The following is a 25934-nucleotide window of genomic DNA, read 5'->3' as shown; positions in this document are numbered from 1 at the left end:
AGAGAAAGCCCAGTGAATCTTTTCCAACCATTTTCCTCAAATGTAAACATTGTACTGAAAGCTTCTCCTGCCCTGACTTGTTCTATACCCAGCAATAAAAACATCCCACCCTGCCTAATAACACCAACAATTCAATTTTTTCTCTCCTCTACCATATGTGGTCCTTTTTCTCCCCACTGAAGACTGTCAAAATGTTTCTTTCTTCTGCCCCTCTAATCCTTACTTCTTACTCCCCTTTTGTTCAACAAGAGGCGTGAGTGTGCTAAACTTGCAACAAACACTAATTTCTTTCAAATATCTCTCATGTGGGTTAAACAGGGGTTAATGAAAGACATACAAATGTGATGTATAATAGGTAAACTGAAAGTGGCAAGAAAATAAAAAAAGATTGCTAATCTTGCAGGCTGCTCATTTGCCGAACTTCATCAACAAAGTGCATTATGTTTTAAGCTGTTTATTTATTTGCTAAAAAAGAAGAAAATATCATACCCCAATGACAAAAATCAGAAACAGAAACCAACAGCAGCAGTCTATGCCACTGTGCTATCTGTCTCGTGGACAGAGGGATAGACTGGTCTCTAATACTGTTTTCCCCTGAAGCTTTAAGAACCTGAGTATACCTTCTGGCAATCAAAGTCTTTTCTTTTTTTTTTTTTAAATAAAAATTTTCTCTCAAGTACCCCCTTCATTTTAAGATCATGTTCTCATATTCACGGGGAAAACTTAATTAAGAAAAACAAAACCAAACCAACAAAGCCAAACCAAATCATCATTTTGAAAAAGAAAACCCAACTGTCAATAAAATAGTTGTGATATTCTTGGGTCTCAGCTTGGCAGAAGGAGAGGCTGGGGAACCACTGTGGACATGAATTTTTGTCTCCACAGTGCAGACCCTCCTAGGTGAAAATGCATATTTTAACATATATTAGCTAGTGTGTGTTAATTAGCCCATATTAAAAGCATACAATGGAGAAAATCAGTCATAGTATCCTTGCATGTTACATGGCTGAGTTCAGCCTCATCAGGTGTTACCAATGTAACTTGTTAGCACAAGGATTTTAACACTTATCACCTAATACCTGGGAAAAAATACCTCTTTTCTTTCTGTCATGTTTGACAAGGCCCTGAATGTTTGCTTGAAGTGAAGGGTAGTAAGTCAAGGCTAGTCAGAGCTTGACTAATCACACCTGAATCTTGTTTTTTTCCTACTACAGAATTACCTTCACATATTTTACTTCGGTGTAACAGACTGTGGTAAGAGATACCCCATGCCACAAGCTCTAGCATCAGCCCCTTTCTCTTCCACAGAAATCCTAAGTCTGATCCAAATCCAGGGTAATTAGGGGAAGAATCTGGATAGGAAACTTTAAAACACTGTCAGTTTGGTGAGCTTTGAACAGGTTCTCACGTTTCTGGCAAGTATGGGACTGGAAGGGGTAGGTAAGACAGCAGCGGATTGCAAAGAATACACCAGCCTGGGGCACAGCTATTTTCTTGCAGTGGCCTTGAGGTCAAGCACCATCTCTCTGCCAGGCTCTGAGCAAAGACCAAAGGGTCCCCTTCTCCCAGCCCTGGGAAACAGCCTGGAGATGGAGCACTTTCTGACTGTACCATGTATTTCATCACAATGTTACTGGTGCTGATTGTGCATTGCGCTGATAAGGAGGACAGTCAAGGCTCTGCATAAAGCTCAGTACGGCTCTTTGAAAACACTGAAATGTCACAGTACTTGTTTCAGACAGGAACTCTTCTTTGTTTTCAAAGGTGAAAGGGGACTGCTTTATATAAGGCAGTCTCCATTAATATGGGCTTTCACGGGAGAACAAAAGCCAATGATGCAATTTTTCCTGCTTAGAATCTCAATTAGAAACTTGGATTTAGCACCAGTACGCAGCTTTGAGAGTAACTGGGAAATGGGAGAGAAGAGTTGATGTAGAAGAAGGGATTTCTGAAAGTGAAAAAACCTTTCTTTAAAGAGAAAGCCAGTTGTAATACCCTATAATTTAATAGCAAACCAAAAAGGACGGTAGGTTCTTTAAATACTCCATCAGGGAAAATGCAGAATGTTGCTAGTATTTTCTGTATTTAAGCATGCAAAATAGATGTGAAAGACAGCTGCTACATGACGGAGTCTGGGTCTTCTTTGCAGGATATAAAGAAGAACCCAATAGATTCATACCAACACTGTTAAAACTTCTTGAATAACAAGAGCACTGGGAAAAAAATTACAATATTTGAACCTTGGGTAGGGAAAACAGTACATTTCAGTTAGTGTTGTGGATACAAGAATCCCACGAATTTCTGAGCTTTAGAATGTAATACAAACTTCCTCCATCATCTCAAATACATCACCGAGTGTCAGAGGAACCAACAAATGCAAGAGGGCAGCCAGTTATTAAAAACTGGCATCTCAGCCTCTGTGCCTCAACTTCCCCATTAGGGAAAAAAACTTCATCTAATTATAGAAAATTTGTACAAATTATACACCTTAAGATCTTAGAGCACAGTTAAAACACAGTGCAAAAATTTGATTACTATGTAAAACAATACATGCATTTATATAAAGAGGTAAGAAATTTGTAAAACATGTCTTGGTTTAAAAAAAAAGTCTTATTGCAATTTATTGAATTTTTGAATTTGAATATTCTTATTCTTACTGAATAAGAATTTATTTCCATAATATTTTATCTCTCTCATGAATAAGATTAACGTGTGCTATAAGAACAGACTGGTTAAATTATCTCACCAAGTATGCAGGGAGCTGAACAGATGGCAGCACCACTGAGGTAGCAACAGGAATCGCTAGTCCTCGCTTATCCAGATGATCTTTATCATTTCCATAACATTGGAAAATGACTCACCTATGAAATACAATTTTCTGAGGATGAGGCAGAAAATTTCCTTTTTTCTCCCCCTGGAATGGAAGATTATGGACTGTCTAGACATCAGCATTATACTGTTAGTAGTTCTAAAAGGAAATCACATACAGAGATCCCCCATTTCTGCTAATTTGTGGGCTTTCTTTTTTAAAGACCACTTACTTGATAGAGAACGTTTATTCAGAATGTATGTGAACTACTTGCAGTCTGCTGGTAACTGCCTCGGGCTATTTTGTTTCTTTGTAGCAGGGGTTTTTTTGGATAAGATTATCTTGAACTGCACATACACCTTTATCTTGCCCATAAAGAAGACTGGTTTAGAGCACGATTAGTGTGCCCAGCCAAAACATGCATGACAGCATTTATAGGGAGTCAATCTCTTAGCCACAGAAGGCAAACCATGGTTGGTTTTGGGCACTTTCAAATTTATACAGTCTTATGAAATACACAGGGGAAAAAAAATACCTTGATCATAGCGACAAATAAAGCTTCCTTCTTCCTGCTTATTTATCCCATCCTGCCATATATTTCAAAGCAAAGGAGAAAGGTCTTAATTACAGGAGTTACTGGAGTACTTCCCTGCCTACAGAGCAGAGCAGAGCCTTTTCAGAAAAAGAATTGTTTTTATCACTATTTTCATTAATAGCTAGAGCTCACAATTGAGTTTAAGTGCAGCACTGCACACTGAGGCCAAGAAAATTAGCTCAGTTGTACTGAATGGAAGAGAGCAGTGTGGAGTCCGTGTTTAGGGTTTGTCTGGGTTTTTTCTCCTTTGACTTAGCATGCCAGTATGCAAAGGATTAAACAGAAATATTTAGCAATTTTTAGTAGCAATTTGTGAACAATGAGGCAAATATACACTAGATATAGTTCAGCTGAGGTCAACAGTGATGCATTAGGGATTAACTTTGGCCAAGGTCTATAAACATACAATGCAGACAAACAGGTCTTTGATGCCTCTTGATACCTAGATGAGACCAGTTCTGGAAAAAAATAAGAAAGGAAAAAAAAAAAACAAACCCACAGCACTTAAGGTCTCAGAAACTTGTCCCTCACATAAGCAATTGAAAAGAGCAAGTCAAATTAGGCCACAGACTGGAACAGAGCTTCTAAAGCCTGATCTGGCACCAAGTAAGATGCTTCTTGTAGCCAGCTGTCTGTACCTTACAAGAAAAAAGCCTCCCAGAGTAACTCTTGCAGTGTAAGAAGGTTGGAAATGTTCTCTGTGTTGCAGAACTTTATTCCAATGCAAATCTTGCATTCATTTTTTCACAGTAACTATGAGGTTTAATGTCCTTGAATCAGGGCAAGTGCACAAAGCTGAGGGATGGTGACTTTTCTACGATGGCACAATGCTGGAGTGTATAACCCCTGCATTCCCTGAATCTTATAAGGGATTTCTTAACTTAGTTGAAGATGCAATACATGCCTGAGTTTGCCTTCAGGCTATTTTTACACTGAGGATAGTCGAAATGCATGTGTCTGGCCTGAGTAAGGCACAAAATTATTGAAAGTGTAATGCTACAAAACATACTGGAAGTCGATAATGCACAGGTAAGAAAGGAATACAGTCCTCCTGGGAGGTCACGCACGGAAAAGTTGCTTGAGTACACAAGAGAAGGCATATCTGCAGTTCTCTGTTTACTTAGAAGCAACAGTGAGCGAGATCCGCAAGACCCGTTTCCTGGCTGAAAAAACACCTGGTGGTATCAGCTCTGAATGTTTTTTTCCTTATTAGCTCTTCTTAAAACACAACCACCAATCCTACTTACCTTATACAGCAGTGATCTTGGCAAACGGACAAAAGCCTGCCAACCCATCAATCCAGAGACAAGCGCACTTGTGCAAGGCCCAGATACAACCCCTTAATGTTCATTATCTTAATCAGGGAAGATGCTCTATTAGTGCTTTGGTCGTTCTTTCATATCCACATACCTCATAACTCAACTGCTGTACTGCTTATCCGCACCCAGAAAAGCCATGCTGGAGCCACAGGAAATCCATCCGTCTCCTCTGGGAGAAAAATCCTCTTCGAATATGCCCCAAGTGCTATCGCTAGCTGCCAGCCAGCTACCTGGCAGCATGGGAAACCTCCACCACGACCACATTTATTGCAGTCGGTGCCCTCTGAAAGCCCAGCCATGCACAAGAGAGTTCAGCACACACCCAGACACATCTCCATCGTCACTTTTAAACCTCCCAGTACAACTACATCTTAAATCTGGCTGGATTTAAGAGAAGGGATAGAATGGGGCTTGGACTGTGTGACAATAATATGGGACAAATAATTTGTTTTAAAGGAAGTCTGAGGCCTCTTCTGAAAAAAAATGAAGTACATAAATATAGAAAAAAGTTCACCTTGGGTAAACTATCTCTGCTATTAAAAGAATTTGTCTATATCTATTCTGCATAACATAACAGCAGTTCTTTAAATAAATGACGTTTTTATTTTTCAGTGAAGCTTTTCACTCCAAGGTATGTGAAAATGCAAGGTACCGGTACTGCACGGACTTGCTGTTCAGCTGGCCAACTGCAAGGACAGGGTGCCACCACACGCACCAGCAGAAGCTGCAGCACGGGGGGAAAGGTGGGGAGCAGGGAGAGAGAGACTTCATATTACAGGTGCACTTTGCTGAAGGGCCAAATCAGTGCTTCAGTACTTGTTATTTTCTAAAAGAAAAGTAGGGAAAACTCTAGGAAAATACTAAATAAATTTTAAAATCTATCTTCTGAAGAACATGAAAGTTGTTCCCAAAACAAGTGAAAGCAAAACGTCTGCTTCATATACAACCTCTCTCAGACCAAATTATTTTTCCCCACCCTTGGCTGAACAATAATAGGCTGTCAAGGCTGTGCAATAAAACCCCACACTATAAAGTGAAAATTACAACAAGAAAAAAAATCTGAATCTAACTGGAGAACAGCATAGCTGAAAACACAGATTCTGTCTGTGTATTCACGAGAGGAGGCAGCAATAAATCATGTTTAGAAGTTAACCCCAATCATGCTGAAATAATGAAAGTTTCTAATGGATTACAGATGGGAGATGGAAAGCAGAAAGCCAGAGGAGAAGGCAGCACACGGCTCCGCACCCCAACAGCCCCTGAGTTATGTGCTTCAGTGGAGGAAGTGACATGGGTTTATTTTACTTTACTGTTGTTTTCACAACCCATTTTACCACACCATTGTGTGACACCATTATAGGGCCTGAACTGTTTTTCAGCTGCAGCACTAGCTTTAAAAATAACTTGACCTTCCAGACCTTGGATGGGAATGATGCTTAGAGCTGCCTCCACTACTTCAAGGCACAGCTAAGAGAGGGAGTTTCCTTATGAAGTACAGCATTAAAAAAATCTGTTAAAAAAAATGTTTAAATACATGTAACAAAAACTGACTGTGGTTTTGGGTTTCCGTAATAAGACAAGCTTTGATATTTCAAACATTGCAAGATAGTGTAGCTCATACTAGAATTCTGCTGCAGTGGTGGACAGGAAAGAAATAGTCATGGCTAAATTTCCTTAAGTAGGGGCATGTAATAAAGAAGAAACCAGCCAATTTTTTTTTTTAAGGTCCTGGGCTTGCTTACAACCCCCAGGGAAAAGGTCAGTGCAATATGATATGAAAAACACAATGATAATCCAGTCTTTGCATTTGGTTCTTGATGGAAAGAAAGGTTCTCTCTCCAATTCACTCTAAGATATTGCCATGACTTTTAATGAAATGACAACAGGGCTGAAAATAATCTCCAATAAATTTGCTACCTTTGGAAGCAAGGAGCTTTCCAGTTTTAGTCAAAGAGCAACATTTTTGCTAACTATCCTGCCTTTAGATGATCATGGCTCTTTCTGCCTCAAGGCACAAAGTTACAGAGGCTGTAGCACTGGTTATTCTGACTATGCAAAGAATCAATATCTCAGCTATTTCTGAGTTCAGCTAAGAACAAAAATGTAGACCATGTTAGGGGAACTTCAGAGTTTCAGTTTGTAACATGCATTTATTGGGTCTGAAAAGGAAATACGGCTCCCCAAAGTAAATGGGTATGAAAGAACGATTAATCCACATAAATGTTACTGAAGCTGAGCTGGTAGTTGGTTCACCTTGCCTTTCTGATTGCTGCAATGAGAAGCTAGGTAATAGTATGCATTGAATTCCTGCAAACTGGTCCTTAGCTCATCCAGGCAATTCACAGCCTGAATTCAGTAGGAGGCAGGTGGTGCAGCTGCCCTGTGTTAAAGCTGATCATACAAGAAGAGTTTATTACTATTGATAACACGCTAAAAGGAGGAGGATTTCCTAAACAGAAACACCATCAGGGTTATACGTTTCTTATTTTAAGTTTCCAGACCCATGTAAGGGTTTTTTTCCTTCCCAATGCTCTAAAACCTTTTTACTTTTTAAACTTCAGAACATGCCCTGTCATTATTTCTTTCCCTTGAGGACATTAATACAATTTCAAGTGGACTAACAATATAGTAGTATTTTTAAACTCTATTAGCAATTTAAGGTTCAATTTCATTTATAGCCTGTAAAGTGATTTATGTTAAAACAGAGTTATGGCTCTGGTGTATAACTCCATCTCATAACAAATTTGGTGAGAAGAAATTATGTAGTCAGGTTAGGAGGAAGAGACATTCATAATTTTTAGAGGGCAAGAAAAGTGGTAATGGAAAATTCATAACTGGCTTTTTAAAAGCGTTTGCAATGGATAAAAACATAAAACAATGCAAAAATCTAATACATGAAAGCTGTCAAGGGACTGACTTCAAATCACCACTGACATTTATAGAGCATGGGCAAACCAAGTTGAATAAAAAACAGCTGTACCTCCTAGCCTCCAAAACAAAAATATTCTGATGATGACTCAAAGATCTGCAATAAAATGAACGTCAAAAACACACTAATCACATAAATCTACATCTATAGCTATTTCTTACCTGCTTAGCAACTTACTGCGCAGTAAAATGCTTATGAGAATTGCTGCCAAAACAAGGTGAGCACCAGTTCTACAAAGTGCCTATGAACATGTCTGAAAGTATCATCAATAACCCTGTCCATAGGCTTTCTTGGATACATTTTATGCTTCTGCTTCAAAACATGCTTAGATGTCTTTGTGAATTAGAACTTCTTTTCTGGCATCTTGCAAAGGGGTCTGCAGATTCAGTCCTTCTTCCTCGTTGCGTTTGAAGTCTTGGACAACAGATCACGTTCATCCTTTTCCTCTCAGATTTTTGGAGCAAGCCAAGGCAGAATGAGTTTATGAAACCTTGTTGCTGACTTGATATAGGCCAAAATATTGAATTTCTCTCTTTAATATGTTCCTAATTACTTGCCAATCAACCCCTGTCTATACCTAATTCTTTAGATTTTTTACTTTTTCTTCCCTGCTTTTCTTATCTGTCTTGAGCTCTCTGCATGCCTCATTTGAGAGGGGCAGGTAGTCACCACACATGAAATACCACTTGAGAGAAGCTGTTTGGGAAAGAATCACTTTCCTTTCTCCACATTGACCAGAATTTTGCCCTTGCCATTTTAATCACGTACAGCTACTAAGCACAGAACCAGAATCTGGTATCTTCTCGCTGCTGTTGGTTTGCCACTTCCCTTGAGAAAATGAGATAGGAGGGAATATGAGCAACAAACATAAACTACCCTGTATCATTAGCCAAAACTCACAGTATTGCATTTGTGAACAGTATTGCCTTTGCATCCCATTTTCGTGACTAGGTAGGCAGGACTGATGGGAAATGGCCCATTTTTAACCCACCTCACTCTGAAGCTGACACTGTAATGCCACAGCCATTCTTCACATATAGTTCACAGGCAGTATCAGAACAGACATCCTGACCGTTTCACTGAAGTGAAAATCACATATCTGTGATGATGCCTTCAAGGCACATTTGGCTGAAAGAGCCAACATACTGTGCTTCAGAAGGAGAGGAAAGGCTACACAGGCAGAATGAATGAGCAGTGAAGACAAAAATTGCATTCATAACTAGTCCTACCTATTTGATGGGATTTTTGGAACAATAACGTCACAGAATCAGACAAGCTCTGATTATGTATGAGCATCTGCACGTACACATCTAAAACATTTGCCAGCAAAAGTGCATTTCTCTCAATCCTGAAGCTTAAAAGTGGATTTGACCATCACAATGAAAGGGTGATAACACTGTCTGACCTCTGCCTGACTTGCTGCCCTCCTCCTGGATGCTGACTGGCACTGACTGTTGAGACTAACTAAAAATAACCAGCTTGTCTCATATATTTTAATAAGGGCAAAGGGAGAAAAAGAGGTGGCATATTTGAGTTTCTTGCTGTTCACCCTCCTGTCATTTTACTCTTATATTTTTCCCCTTGAGAATAGTTTGTTGCAGAAAGCACAATTAGCACAGATGATGGGAGCCAAGAACTTATTAATGATTTCATACCAGTGCCAAACTGGTAATGAGTTTGAGGTTTTGAGGCAGAAGAGGGAATTGAACAGGAGAACCTACTCCACGGAGGACCATACTTAAGGATGGCATCACATTGCCACACAGAGCAGACTTCAGTTTTGTAAGATGTAGGCTGAATTAATCCAAATGAGAGGATGCCAACATATAGAGCACAAAAATATAAACCCCAAGGATGCTTGCTTTTCTCATATTTTTCAAGGTTTCATAGGTTATGCTTCTATCTTTCTTTTTATTTGTTTGGTGGCTTTTTTTGCCAAGGAAGTTTTTACTAGTTGCTAGCTATCCAAAGGCATATATTAGATGTGTCATGCTCAGTCGCACTCCGATTGCACCTCACAAGTCATCCACTTCTGGGGTCAGGTCACCAGCAATGCTCTGTGCCCTGGTATCTAAGACATATTCTCAGGGAAAGGTAAATCCCATTTCCCAAAGTTACCTAGTAAATCCCAGGAGAAACCCTTACAAATAAATCAGTATTGATTAAAGGACATGAAAAAATACACTGAAAATAAATGTGGTTTTTGAACAAATAACAGCAAATATGGAAGCTCAAGTACCTTGGCTGGTAACTATTGTCCACATGTGATCAGCATGCATGAGTTTCTCTCAAGGTCCAAGTACTAATCACAGCACAAGAAGAGATCATTAGGTTTTTCAGGTTTTTTTGGTGGATCTCATCTCTGAATCAATGACTCTTCAGTGCCATCAGTTCTGCACTGCTTAATCATAAGCAATGTCACAAATTTAGGAGGAAGCAGGTTAGGAGAACAGGCAGTGATGCATCCGTATGCAGAGAACAGGAGAAAATCAACAACAGAAGGTAAAGTCAGGCAGAGCTACAATGCACGTGGGGACTCCCAGGAGAAGAGAAATACAACTGCACCGCTTGTGTACTGACGACTGGGAATACCTCAAGATTACTGTTCTGCAACCCCAACGAGTCCTGAAGGCATAAAACATTCAACGATTGCCAGGCACATTCTAACACTGCATGACTGGGAAGAATAGCATCAGTCTCTCAGAGAAGCTTTAACACTTCTTTTTTAAATTGGAAACCACTCAGGATATTTTAAAAAAATCAAAGGGAATTAATTGGAACAGCGACAACAAACTTACTTTCATTCTTTGTTTAATATTCTTTATCATTGGCACATGTCACTGAAACTTATGCTCTATTTGCTTATGCACTCAGGCAGCGAGGACTTTCAGCAAAAATTTCTCCTTCTCCTTGTTATGTCTTGTCTCTACCTGGAATAGTGCTTAAGCTTTTGGACTCGAGCTTCAGAAAGTCTGGCACCCAGGGTATTCTTCCTTTCACTCTTAATCCCAGGCAAATAAATGAAGTCACAAGGTACAAGTCAACACAGCTCCTGGGCTCTTGCTCCTGAGTCTCCAGATCACATTGCAAGGATTCTTTAAAAATTGGCAATGCAGCCAATCCCAGCACTGCCAAAAACCGTCTTACTCCACACCACTTGAATAGACAAAAGCCCAAGTTATTCTTAACCAGCAAATTAATACTGAAAAGAGTGAGTCAGCACAAGACTTCTTATGAGGACTTCCTCATCTAGAAACAAAAATAAGTCAGCAAAATTATGCATTTTTTAAAAAGTAGAGGCCGCACAAAACTAACATTTTCTCAGTTCAGAGAGCTGCTAGTCCAATACCCTGCCTCTGGCAGCAGCCACTCACAGGTGGGTAACACCCCAGAAACAGGGACGTTATATGACAATGCTTTCGCCGGCACCCCCTCCCAGCCCCCTATATCGGGGGGTTGAGGAACTTTCTGAGCTGGGCGCTGGGTTTGGATCTTCAGGTATAAGCAGCACTGATGGCCCCATCCTCCATGAAATCTGTCTCACCCCTCTTTAAACCCAGATACACCTCTGGTCTCCACAGCTGGCCTCTCAGCACGTTCTCACACAATACCTTGTACAGGAGTTTACATAAAGAGCTTTGAAATGCTACCTCGGCACAAATAAGGGGTCATTATTTCACAGATCTTATGTAAGAACGAGCACTGCCAGATACCGATTTGATTAATTACTGCCTAGAGATTACAGAGCACAGCTGAAAGTACACCCTCTTTCATTTTCTATTTGAGGCCCGCAAAGGACCCTTTCTGAAAGAAGAAGCTGGGAATTTGAGTGTTTATAATAAGACATTCTGTATTGTGCTGGTTTTGGCTGGGATAGAGTTAATTTTCTTCATAGTAGCTAGTATGGGCTATGTTTTGGATTTGTGCTGGAAACAGTGTTGATAACACAGGGATGTTTTTGTTACTGCTGAGCAGTGCTTACACAGAGTCAAGGCCTTTTCTGCTCCTCACACCACCCCACCAGCGAGGAGGCTGGGGGTGCACAAGAAGCTGGGAGGGGACACAGCCGGGACAGCTGACCCCAGCTGACCAAAGGGATATTCCATACCATAGGACATCATGCTCAGCATATAAAGCTGGGGGAAGAAGAAGGAAGGGGGGGACATTCGGAGTGATGGCTTTTGTCTTCCCAGGTAACCGTTACGCGTGATGGAGCCCTGCTTTCCTGGAGATGGCTGAACACCTGCCTGCCGATGGGAAGTGGTGAATGAATTCCTTGCTTTGCTTTGCTTGTGTGCGCGGCTTTTGCTTTACCTCTTAAACTGTCTTTATCTCAACCCACGAGTTTTCTCACTTTTACTCTTCTGATTCTCTCCCCCATCCCAGCCAGGGGGGAGTGAGCGAGCAGCTGTGTGGTGCTTAGTTGCTGGCTGGGCTTAAACCACCACATGTATTTATGCAACAGTCCCTTGGTTATGCTCCATTATCCCGCTTGGCCTTTTTTTGACCTCCCTACTGTCCATTGTTTGACTCTGTTATTCACAGCAGAGCTAAATGCCTGAACCTTGCCAAAGAAAACAGTGTCATGCATGTGTCAGATCACAAGTTTGCATCCTAAGTCATTGTTCCGGGATCATTAACAGGAAACACAACCAACCGAAGCCGCTTTTGGTAGCTTGCAGGTATATTCGAGGGCGAGAACAGCTGAACAAAGAGCTGAAGATTATCCTGAGAAAACAGTGCCACAACAAAATGTATTCATCCTGCACTGTTGACCTCCCTATTCCATTACAGTTGGTGCTTATGAGGAGTATGTGCTTAGAAACACCATCATTTTATGAGCAATTATAGGATTATAGCAATTTAGGATTATAATCCATATTTCAGGAAATAAAAGGGTGAATCTTACACAGCCACCTTTGGTTTCAGCTGCAGGAGCAAGTGGTTTGTCAGTCAATGTGTGAAACGAACCGCAAGAAAGTGTTTGGTGGTAACTAAGTAGATGAAGTTGAATGGCAGATTTATAATTAAACCTTTATCTGTTAATAAGGGCACTCAGAAGCAGTCTACGCTGGACAGGTCTTGCTGCCTATACTCAAAGCTCTTTCTTTGACAGATAGACAGTATCAGCTACTAGTGTATCTATCCCTTGCACTGCATGAGGAGAGATTTGATGGATTACAAGTCACAGCTTGCTTTATTTTTCTGTGTCCAAGACATAAAGAAAGCCATTTTGTTTCTTTTCAGAAGTAAAGTTCTGTGAACAGGGAAAGTAAATGCACAGGGCAGAGAAAACTATTTAACAAGCATCAGTATCTAACTCTACAAAATAACACCCTCACAAAACCACTGTAGAAACTATGCAAAAATTAGTAAAAAATCTTTGTCAGCAAACACCAATGACGATGACCTCCACAGTTTTGTACCTTCCAGACTGCCTCGTGCTGCAAAGCCAGGTTTTACACTTCAGTGTGGTCTGCTGCTATCTTTTCCCATCGCAACCGGTGGTGACAACAGTCACCAAACCCATCTGTACACCACCTTTATTGCCTGTTAGGAGAAACTCTGCAGTGGACCTCTTTTACAGGGATTACACCTTGGTCCACATCAGTCTGAAGCGAGCAGATGTAGGTGCTTGTACAAGAAATAGTGAGACTGATATGAACACAGTATGAATGGAAATGTGTGTCTAAGCGTCAGAAAGAAAAAACAGAACAAGGGTTAAAGGAATGGCCTGAAGTGATAGTGAAGGGCACTACTTGCAGTCAATCCAATGATGGCCGACCGGTGGCCTTCGCTTAGAAACATGCACTGCTGATTTTCCAGAAACCGTGTCAAGAGGACAGGAATTCAGAGCAAGGACACGGTCACTCTCCACCCTGTTCAGCCTAAAGCCCCCGGAGGTCCTGCAGCTCTCCAGTCTAGATAGAGCACAGACAAGTTAAGTGCCTTCATAGAAAACGCATTAATACCTGACTGCTTGCAGAAACTGTTAACATGTTTTTAAAGAGGTCTAGATAAGACACAGGTATATACTGGAGTTTGATTTGAAGAAGGTCAGCAACATCTAATAAAATTTCCCATGTTACAGAACATTATACTACCATATGATAATTAGGATTAAGGTCAATTAAGGTCAATCTGAAAACTTTTCCTGAAAGCAGAAGGAAACAATACATTTTTAGCAAACTTTTCAGCCTCTCAAGACAAAAAAAACCACCCATTAGCACTGTCAGCAAAGTAGGGAGAAAAACTTATGAGGGGGGCTAGGCACCAGCAAGCTGGAAAATCTCCCTTCAGCAGGCTTTTCTAAAAACAGGTGAGAGAAAAGAAAAACACCTCTCAGTGGGCAAAGTGACAAATTTAGACTCTAAGCCTAATTTAGAGCCAGTTCTAGCCAATTGAAGGAAACTTCCAAAACAAAGGAATGTAAATATAGTCAATTAGACTGATTATGCTAGTACTACCCTAAATTGTGATGTGAGAGCTCTCCTGACAGGAGGAACAGTTCTGCCATCTCTCTATCATGCCTTGGCTGCACTTTGTTTCTCAGGCAGCTCTGACCCCCACAGTCATCTCCATGGGCTGCTCCAGCATCACGTTCCTACAGCTTCTTTTCAAAAAGCAGTGCTTGCATGAAGGTACATGAAGATGAAGATACCATTACCAATGGCCACACTGAATACTTCACCGTATTTCCTTACTCATTCTCCCTCTAGAAATGAAGCCGTTGCTGCAAGTACCAGCATAATATTAGTAAGAAGATAAATATATTTATAATGCAGGCTTTATTTAATCAGTGTAAATGCCAAAAGAAACTTCCATTCTTCAGTAGATTGAGGGGGATAAGTCTGTTGATGCCGCCACTGGGAAGCACAGGACACCACCACGAGGGAGCAGACAAGATCATGGAAGGATTCTGCATGCATTGTCACAGTCAACACTGCAGTCACTTAAATCACTTCACTGTCTAGGATAATTGTCAAAGCACAATCACAGGTTCCCTATTCTATGCATGAAGAAAATTAGACAATTACGAGGGAAAGCAAGCTAATAACACTGAAGAGAGTTCACTACTAAGAGAGCTTTGTCACTATGGCCAGGCTGCTAAAAGGTGCTTCCCGCAGAACAAGGTTCATAGCAGTGATTCCTCTCCTGGACTTATCTTTTCCATCTTTCTTCAGCACAGAGTTGGAGAAAGTTACCTCACTTGGTAACCTGGAGCTACCTCCCTCCAAGACCTCAGTAGTCAAACCACTAGCCATGGGAGATCCAGGCCAAAGACCATGGTTTCTCTGAGAGATGGAGACAGCCTTTGCCAAGGGCTGTCACCTCACAGAGGAGAGACTGGGGTTCTGGTCTCTGCCCCAATTAATGTTTAAGTATTTCTTATTAAACATTAATTGAAATAGGGACTAGAACTAGTTCCCTATTCCCAGCTGAGCAGCTTAGCCTTTAGGCTACAGTCATTCTTATGAGTGTGCTCACTCTCACTCTCCCTGACCCACAAAATACTAACTATCCCCCAACAAAGTGGAACAGCTTCATCTGAAGGAATGAAGAGCCTGCCAACTGACTGCTATGGCACTTTCTTCAGAGGGAGAAGTGGATTCATAATCCCTCAGGCAGAGAAGAAATTGGAGCCCCAAACCTTGCCACAATCACAGAACCAGAGAGTGGAAGGACATCACTAGGTGACGAGGTCAGCTAGGGAAACATCTCCTTGGAGGATCCCAGTAGCACCTACAATAGTGCTCAATATCCAGCAACAGTGTAGTAATAGACCTCAGCCCAAGCCAGAGGTGTTCCTGAATGCATCTGGAAACAGACCTTTACATGGGCAGAAAATTTTACAGGTGGAAACTTAGGCACCTAATGACTGTAGGAGCCTCCAGGAGCAGATGACAACTGAATGTATTAAGGATCTCAGTTTTAGACCTAACTACATCCTACATTAAATAGGAAGCACTATGTACCCAAACCCTGTTACAGTCTAACCCTGAAGCAACAAAAGAAGAATCTGAAATTGGTGTGGGTATTAACTAGATATGTGTTCACATTTAAAGTTTTTAGGCTTTACTCTGAATCGTCAAAAATGAGAAAAAACCCTAACTCTTCAGACTGAGAAATTATAATATCTAAACATGAAATAGCCAATTAGAAATTTTTTTAAATTATATTTAGTATAGAAATACCAGTTCTTATATATTATTTGTTTTAGATAAAAGTCAATTGAACACAATGCCTGTAATTTTTTTCCATTTCTCATGTATTTTCAGAATGCAGATGTGGCCACGTAGCATGAGGTTATGTTTCTGAAATGGCCATAGCTAGCAGTAAAACTTCTTATAATTATTCACCCAGCACAAGTGCTCACACTTCACATCATACATAGGTTCCCCTCAAAAAAAGTCCAGGCTATCACACCCATACATTTCCTGATTAACGTGAAGTACAAGATCTTTGTACTGCTGAAGCGAATAAAAGTTTAGCTATTGATTTCAAGGGCAGCAGGGCTGCACAACTCCATCCTAGATTTTTTTTTCACCTGGTTTCAGCACATAATGCCTCACCAATCTGTGTTTTTCTCCCCACCCACTTTTCCACTGCCCTCATCCCTGCTTTTGCCCTCTGGAAGCCCAGGTGTGTGCTGTTGCCATGGCCCATTAACATTGCCATCACATAAACCTCCCTGTTCTTCTGTTATCTCCTGGACTGCAGGTACCCAGGTGCTTATTTCTTTCTGCAATCCCAGCAGCTGCTGCAGTGACATTTAGTAGCACAGACTAAGTTTTAACTTTTTGCTTCCTGACTTTCTTATGTTATTCCTCCTCCTTTTCACTAGTCTTGTTGGGAAGAAAGAGCTGACCCATACCTGCCAGCCTATTCAGACACAAAAGCATTCATCTACCCACCTCACCAACTCCTAATCCTACTCTCCTAACACCTACAAAACTCAAACTGTACCATCATCTTTCATCTTCGTTTTCTACAGTTTCACCTGTGTCCCCTCTTTGCTTCATGCTCTTTCCCCTCCAGTTGCCACCTGTTTTGAGTCAGATGCCCAGCTCCAAGGCGTTCAGCCTCCTCATGAAGGAGGAGTATGATCTCATCACAAGAACTTTATGCTCCAACTTCTGAGCTGGATCATCTGTGCTTGCATAACCACCTCTGTCAGTTATCAACTTCTCAAGGTAGTGATTTCATCTTCTTTATCCATTTATAAAGTGCTTATGGTTACCATAAGGAAAGATTTTTCAGTGGCACAAGTGGAAGAACCAGTCACTCATCTCCTGACTATAAGTAAACACAGTGTTTTTAAATGGGAAAAAACAAACATCGGAGAATTAGAAAATGATAAAAGATTGTATTTTAAAAATATGTTTTAAAAAGAGTATTTCTTTAACATTTATAATAAAGGTAGGCAATTCACACATGGTTAGAAAAGGTTAAATGAGCTAATAACCATACTGATCTTTCCACACAGAGAGGCCATCTACCATAAACTGTGTGATGCATAACATACAGATTTTGTAAATCTGGTCTCCGACTGCTAAAAAAATGATCTGTCTGGCCTCAGTTTTAAAATTAGTGTATTTTTTGGTTCAGGTTACAGCAGTTTTAAGAATCTCCAAATAACCTTCTACATTCCCTGTCTGAGGTCTTGGTGGGAGAAAAGAATTAAAAGGGCTACCGACTTTCCAAAATGTATATTTTATTTAGTTGGGTGACAGTTAATAATATTCCTGTCCAAAACTCTAGGGATTTTTATTACATCAAAAATAACGCTGCTGGTGTTTTACTCTTTTGATCATTGTAACATGAATCTAGAAAGCCATCTGCGTATAAAGATTCCTGGTTCATCCTTCACCATCAGGGTGAAACAAATGCTCAGGTTCTTCAAAAATACATCTTTTTCTAGTGATGAGCACTGAAAGCAGGTTGTTTGCTTTCTCAGACTGAGATGCATAATCTCCAGAGACCTGAGCCTGACACATTCGCTTTTATAGCAAGAGGGATCCAGGTCAAGCTGCCCTGCAGACATAAGCTGTGACTATACGGCAGATACTTGCAAAAAGGCATGAATTTTTAAACTCTAGGGCTATGGAATTCCCAAGATTCCTAAAAGCCATCAGTATTCATGCGAGTGTATTCTGATGGTTCACAAAATGCTCATACACATGCATATGACTATGGATTTCTGTGCAAATTCAGAAAGCGGAACGTATTTGGAAGAGAACTCCCACAACAGACTAGAGAATGGAAAAGCACCGACTGTGTTATTTAGGGATGTGGTACCAATAACAGGGGTCACTTTTTGAAAACCTAGCTATTGGTCTTCAGTATCATAAGGGACTAAATGCATGGATAAAGTACCATAAATTTCTGTCATCTATGCAAAAATGCTATTTCCAGAACCACACAGCAGTTTTTCAAACGTTTTATATTCAGTCTGAAGGTGAAAGGAGTGATTATTTTTTTGTTTAGTTTATAAGATGTCTTAGTAAGGTTTAAAAAACAACTATAAAGCATATTCTCTTTGCGGGGGGGAGGGAGGGGAAGAGACAGGATACAGCCAGCTAACTTACATCCAGAATCTATCTTTACATCACTCCATACAGTTGCTCACATAAAGACGATCCTTTTTTCTTCCATTTTTTTCTCTAACTAGATTTTCAAATATACTGGTTAAAGAGACAAATTACTTTCTCACTGTAGCAATCTGCCTGTGGCAGCTTCTAATGACTGTCTTTACCCCAAAATGTACCAGACATTTCATATTTTTTTTTCCCACCTCAGCGGTTGTCAAGATTTGGAGTAAGCTAAGTCTGCCTTTTCCTATTAGCAGTAGCCAGAACCAAGCAGACAAAGTTCATAAACACTTACAGTAGAAGGGCATCTCATTTCTGCAGGCACTTGGACATCACAGCCTTAGGATTTATGTGTTTGGACCAAGGTATACTGAGCTGGGTACAAGGGTGAGACTCCTTTGAGCACAAGGTGAAATACCAGTGTAATTCAGTGTGACAAGATCCCTAAAAGCCCGTCGTAGGTGTCAATCACCCTCTTATCTCTTACTATATTCAAGTAATTAATCATAATAGTGTGTGGTGTAAGCTTGGTAATGGACTGACTGCACTAATCCCATTTATGTTTAAATATATTGATTGTAGTTCCACAAAATAAAAGTTCAGTGTAGTCCAGGACTTTATACTCAGGGTCCAACATCATCTTAATAATAAACTGATTGTTGTCAGCCTTATTTTTATTCAAGTAAATTCTTTTCTTGCACTTTAATTAACTACTAGGGCTTGTTTCTATTTAGCATTACAGGAAATAATTGCAGCTGGTCTCACACTAGGGGTTACTATTATCTCCAAAGAAATGAGGACAATCAATATTCTAGGGAGGACAGGGTACTGAAGCTGCCTCCTGAATAACTTACAGATCAATAATCATGACAGAAAATGGAAGGGAGATTTACATTTGAAGGAATCCCAAGGAAACCCCAGAGGAAGGAATCGAGTACAAAGACAAACATATATTTTCTCTAACTTGGTTGTTCATTTGTGACTGAACCCCATTAGGACCTGCGAGCGTTCACCAAATGGTTAGGTAGGTGTGTCAGCAGCTGGTTGCCTGCTACCAAGAAGATTTTAGGATGTGATTTTAGGATGAGTAGATATAAACTTGATTTTTTTTTTTTTTGTTAACCACCGCAACAGCAATTACAATCAGATATTTTAATTGGAACTTGTGAATAAATAGCATATATTTACTTCTTACTGAAACCTGACTTGTATTATGGGCAAGTCCAGTGCAACCATTAAATAAGAATGTTCAATGGGAGTAAAGGACCCAGTCCCAGGGAGACCCAGTTGCAGGCATTTCTGTAGGTTAAAAGGATGCCATTCCACTCAGCTACAGAAAACATAGAATCATAGAATCGTTTAGGTTGGAAAAGACCTTTAAGATCATTGAGTCCAACCATTGACCTAACACTGCCAAGTCCACCACTAAACCATGTCCCTAAGTGCTACCTCTACATGTCTTTTAAATACCTCCAGGGATGGTGACTCCACCACTTCCCCACGATAATCTTTGTTAATTTGTTAAATTCACATGAAAGAATCACTTTCCAGAATCACTTAGGAAAGATCTCTTCCAGCAGCTGGACAGTGGGGAGAGCCCCTATGTCCAAGCATTCCTGGGGAAAGCAGGGAAGACGTGGGGTTACTTCCAAGTGCTGCCTTCCCCTGCATGTAGTTGCTTTGCTTAGAAAACTGAATCTGTAGAGGTTTTTAAGAGAAACAGTAAGACTGGTATGAATGAGGTATGAATGTGTGTGTGAAAGCACTAGAAGAAATGGCAGAAGGATAAAAGAAAAGCGTGCATTGAAGGCACCTTGATGAACAGGCCACCAAGATCATAGCAGGCTCATGTGCAACTTCTCAGACACCCAGATTGCAAAAAGAGCCTACACCCAGGGAAGGAGACTAGAGAGCAACAAATAGATCAGCCGTGTTGCACAGGGACTCACAGGAGTGGGATGAGCTGAAGAGACAAAAGCTTTCGATAAATGTCGACTCCTTAGGGGCACAAAAGGCACATCCAAAATGAGCACATGGTCACATATCTATGAGGAACCCAGGACAGGTGATGAGGACTTGATAGTCAGTATTCCTTATCCTCCATTTTGCCACCACTGACCAGAGTGGTGGGACACACACATCTTGGTGTGTCCAAGACGTGTGTGTCTAAGAGTCTAAGAAAGTGAGCAAGAGCCAACTTGCTAGCAAAGCTGAAGGAAACAGAGTCACCTTCCTCTCGCATATGGTCTTGTGTTGAGCTTTGCTACATGAATTGTGCAAACTAACCATCAATACAGAAAGAATAAACTAGTAAAATTATATCAGTCCTCCACTAACTGGGATATAGAAACAATAGTAAGTAAAAAAAACTTCTGTCTAAACTTCCAGATTTCAAGGAAAAAAAAGACAAGTTATTAAATATTACTAAATTCTCCATTGAAATTAATCAGTAACCACTGTGTCCCATATGACCAGTAACTACATTTGGCTTCCTTGCTGTTACCTATTTTCTAAACATGAGCATGCATTTTAACTTTGCTCTACAGTAGAAGAAAACTGGTGAAAGCTTTATCTAATCCTAGCCAATCCAGAATACCTAAGAAATGATGTGAATGTTCAAAAAGAGAGGAGTTGCATGAATATCAGAAGTGTGCAGAAAATGTGTTTATGTAAAATTCACTTATATGTAGGCGCTATAAAATACAATGCAAAACGCTAAGAGTGCTTTGGCAATTATAGCTTCCTGAATTGGGTTTTATTATATTTGTAGGGTCTCTTTGCTGTTGTTTAAATGTAATAAAAAAAGCTACATGTTTTCCTTTCTAAATTATAGTCCTCTCAGGCCAGGTGCTTTCTGGGATGATCACAGACTGGTAGGTGAGCATTTTTACTTCTTGTAGTATTTTCATGACTCAGAGCCATGCCACCCATGATACTCCAAGAAAAGTCAGCCCCTTGCTCCCTGCACACCCCCATTTACCTCTTTCAAGTCCTGGACAACAGCAGTGAGTCTCTCATTCTCTGCCTGAATGTTGGTGACCACCGCCCTGCTCTGCTTCAGCTCGTTCTGCATCTCCAAAATCTTCCCGAGGTAATAAGCTTCTTTTGATGCAGACTCCTGGAGGAGAGTCTCTTCACGTGTTTCACCATCTTCAGCCACTTTGCGGTGAATCGAGAAGGACTGTCCAAATGCCTGCAAGAGGAAAACAGTGCACAGTGTAAAACTACTGAAGCCCCAGAAAAATTATGAACAGTAACGAGCAGCTGCATAGCCAGCGGGAATGAAATAGATCTGCGAGTCCCAAACTCTGACCTAATAAATACTGCCTTAGCAGCTTCCTAGCAGCTGAGGGCCACCATCTCATTTAGCTGAAATGAAGCATCTTGAAACTGTTCTCATTTGCAGTATAGATTTATGGCCCCTATCCAGGCGACCTCCACTGAGATGAAGATGGTGCTCTGCTAACTAGCCATTAATTAGTGCCAGTGTTTACCTCTCCTGCATGAGGCCAGCTGATATTCCAGTCAATTCCTTTCTTCTCTAGTTCTGCAAAATAAACGTGTGGTTTGTTTTGTTTTAAAGAGCATAAATAGCTGACAAATCTTTCTAAATTGCTTTCCATTTTCAACATTCTTTGATTATAGGAGCTGACTTCACGGTATGGAAAAAAGCTTCCCATAACTTGAAAGAAAAATAAATAAGCTGAGTATCAAGCAGTGGCCATCTATACCGCTGGTAAGCTAAATACGGAGTTTGACAGCCCCTTCATTTCATTTGTACTCAGTGTTTTCTGCTTCTGCTGAAAAGAAACAACATTTAAGTATTCAAGAAATTTATAAATATATAGGTAATTTTCAGTGATTCTTTTCCTCTTCTTGTTACTGGCTTAGAGTGATCAGTTTAATAAGGCAGTATTTCTCAGTGACAATTTCTGATGTTATTTTGGACAGCTCTGAAGCAAAGTACAAGCCATGATAGTAGAAGTGATGGAGATATCATTTAACTATGAAAGATGGGGGGAAATCTGCAATAATATAACAACATAAAAATATGTAATAACACAAAATAATATATCAATAAAAATAAAATTAAAATAGTAATAAAATAATATATAAAATAAAAGCAAAACCTGTTTTGTTTGTATTACCTTTAAAACCAGACATTTGGTTGAAAATGACATGGCCTAATTCCGGAAAAAGCCAAAAGAAGGCCTCTAATGTTAAGAATATTTAGCCTACCATAGGCAAAAGCTCTCTCATATATCTTAATTCAAAGACAGCGTGTTTGAAAGACCATTATTTTTAATTTTTTTTCCCCCGATATAGGAGAGAAAGATATAAATCATGGTAATATATGTTCTTTCAGTGGGAAATTCTCCCCAAAAACCTAATTTCTACGCAGTTCTATGAAATCACAAAGCAGAGTATACATTTGTACCCACTATAAGCAACAGCCTCCTTTGCCTTCCCATCAATAAGAACTACTTGCCAAATGAAATCCATTGTTTTACTGCCGCTATTTATAGCCTTTCAGAACACGTTCTAAGTTTTACTGGCACTAGAACTGAAGCGGCCCCTTAGAAACTTCAAAGCAAAACTCTGTTCAAAAACTTTTTAGCTTTTAAGTCTACTTCACTTAGAGAATCCTGTGAACTCAGCATTAAAGGATTCTAAAAATATTCAATAATGTATTAACCCAGCTGTCTTCTCAAAAGACTGCAAGTTACTGAAATAGCAAGCATCAGCAACTTGCCTAATAGGATTTTCCAAATAACAAGAAATTCAATTTAATGAAACTGTTAAGCACTGATTCAATGACTATATCTGTGAATCTAAGACGACTGTTTCAGGAACACTGCTAATAAATTATATCTTACTCTACATAGTTATATTCAATGGCTCACTGTTCCTAATTTGAGACTGAGCAAAAAGCATCAGTCTAATGAAGACCCTACAAGACAAATATCCGGGGGAAAAATCAAAACACAGCAGAACAGCAGGTAGGACTGACAGGGCTGGAGAAGCTCATGAAGAAATGGTAGCTGGAGCCCTCTCTACCAGAGAACTGTAGTTAAAGCACTATGGATAAATACCAGTACACAGTGATGATGGCCTTCCAGGTGCATACTATTATTTTCCTCAAACGTACTTTGAAGGTGCATTTTAGCATGTGTGATGTTTGACAATGGCCATGAATACAGATTTTGGGCAGGGTGCACAGCATAACAGAAAATTACTGTGTACTTAATATTTCCTTGTACCGATGACTACAGAAAACATCAGAGAAAATAATTTAAAACTTTCCTATGAAACCAAATTTGAACATTACTGTATATTATACTATTCAATTTCTTTCTTAAACTGCTATCAATATGTTAAAAATCACAGGAAGGAAAGAAAGGAAGCATAGTTCTCTTCCCAAGATGATGGAAATTATGCAGATCCATGCAACAAGGAGAGGAACATGAGATGTCTTTTAATTAAAAAGCAAGCAAGAAGTCCTGCTTCTGTATTTCATGGTCTGTATAGAACACCAAAAATTTTAAACTTTCCAGACATACCCACTTAAGGCCTTCCATGAGATTGATCGCTTTTAAATTAAGCCATACATCAATATTTTTCAGCTGGTAGCCAAATATTTGTTCTATTTTGATTTTATGTTTTAATAATTTGCTCAATAAGTTTACTTATTTATAAAACCTTGTAACTTCGCTATGATATAAATATTTCAGTTAACTGTGCTCACTTATTTCACTGAAGCCATCCCCGTAGTGGGAAAAGTTAGTCACCTGAAAAACTTTTCAGGTCAACTAACTTCAGGTCAACAACTACCGGTTTCCAGGCCTGGATGCGACAATACGCCTGACACCACTGCTTCGCACAAACACCACGCCCAGCCAACAGCACGACCAGGCTGCAGCCTGGGAGAGCTGGAACAGCCCACTTCATCCTTCACAATTACCTCTTGAACATGTTGGACAGTAAAGAGTCAAAAGGGCCCCAGGAGCTGGGAAATCCGTATTAGCGAAAGCCAGTAACGGACGAGATACGAACTGGAGGAGCATTTGGCACAGAGGCATTCATATGTGAGAACTGGATGCAACTGGTGTTGGCATGAGGTATGGAAGGCAGAAGCAGCAGATGAAGCTCAAAACATGAGGAGGTGGCAACCTGGACTGCAAGCTAAAGAAAGTTCACTTGCATTTGGGTCAAGTGTTGGATACAAACTGGTTTGCTGAACATATCTTACGGTATTGTATATGGGAAAATACTAGCCTGCTATGGAAGCCTGACTCGGGAAATAGCTTTCCTTTCACACCATGTGACATCAAGGGAGAGGAAGAAGTACCATGCAAAAGCGGAGCAGATGTTCCCTGTGTTCACCACTGAAGAAGATACCAATACTTTGGTCAGATATTTATAGTAAAGGTGTACAGTTTGGCTCCTGGAGAGATGCTGTTCCTGCCTAAAAGTACTTTGTCACCTATATTAGTACCACACCAGCTTCTCCCTAAACCAAATTTCAGGTGATGCCAGGATGGCAAAAGCAGGGCCAGGCTCTTCCATGCTATTCCATCTTTTCAATTGGATTAGGACAAGTACGTCAGTGTATGCTACAGAGTTCTCTGACCTAGCCACGAAGAAGTAACTGCAGAAGCAAGGAACTGTGGCTATAACTGCGGAAATGGTGCCCAACTGACGCGCTCATGTTGTTTCTATAATAATATTTTGAATGGGTGCTGTACTATATCTCGCAGACACATTAGTTAATTACCACAGTTCTTTTCAGTATGGTGCTGCCTTGCTTGGTATGACTACTCATTAAAACCACTTAGAAATCACTACTGGTCCCTTGGTGGCTCTTAGTTTCAGCAATCACATTGCAGAGCTTTTCTGACAAAGCACATCATCTTCCAAATTCAAGTTGGCACTCAGAGGGGGCTGTATAGCCCTTTATGGCTTCTATTCCCTTGAGAAACCCCCTCCCAGTGTAGGCACAATAGCTTAAGTCAGCTACAAAGACTGAGGCACAGTTATTGTTTTGACAAAGACTGTCCTAACAGAGACCAGTCTGAATTTCACCTTATACTAGTCCCATCACTTCTCTCAAGACCTTGCTTGAAAGGATGCTCTTGACTGAGTAAGGAGATACTTTTTTTGTAAGTTGGCCATAAAAGCTGAGTAACAAGATGCCATTAAACGTTTTATATATATATTCTGAGACCTGAGAATTGTATAAGAGTATCATGACTTTTTAGGAGTATCTTAAAATTTGAACTTTAAGAACGATAAAATAATGATCAGTATTTGTTTGAGTGCATGATAAAGGATGGCAACGGTGGTCACACACAAGTAAGAAGTCAGTCTGATCATGGAGAAAGGTGTAACTTATGAGGAAAAGGTCATTTACCATTGAACTCTAAATAACCCCAGATGGAAATTCCAGTGTCAGAAGCAAACTAGCATGAAAGAAATAATGCAGTGAATAAAATGGGCACATATTTGTAAAAGAGCAATAGAAAAATATGACTGTTCCAAACAACATATGTAAGAATATTTATATGACAAATACAAACAGCAATAGAAAGCTAATGTGCAGTTGAGTGACATGAAATGATGCCTGTAAAACGAAAATAATATTTAGCACTTGGGGGAAAAAAAGGAAAAAAGAGAAGCTAGATGTCTAATT

At 40.1% G+C, this 25934-nt stretch overlaps 1 protein-coding gene across 4 annotated transcripts in view; it reads right to left on the bottom strand.

Moving 5' to 3' along the window:
• The window catches only part of BICD1 (BICD cargo adaptor 1), a 185169-nt gene that overhangs the window by 65672 nt on the left and 93563 nt on the right, over window positions 1-25934 (bottom strand). For all 4 annotated transcript variants that reach the window (XM_050900764.1, XM_050900783.1, XM_050900774.1 and 1 more), the window contains exon 2: window positions 21225-21437. In XM_050900764.1, coding sequence (XP_050756721.1) covers window positions 21225-21437 — 213 coding nt within the window. The remainder of the gene's footprint in view (window positions 1-21224; window positions 21438-25934) is intronic.

Source organism: Gymnogyps californianus, chromosome 1 (genome assembly GCF_018139145.2).
Source record: "Gymnogyps californianus isolate 813 chromosome 1, ASM1813914v2, whole genome shotgun sequence".
NCBI lineage: Eukaryota > Metazoa > Chordata > Aves > Accipitriformes > Cathartidae > Gymnogyps > Gymnogyps californianus.
Note: the sequence above shows the minus strand (reverse complement) of the source record. Positions and strands in the feature narration are given on the sequence as shown.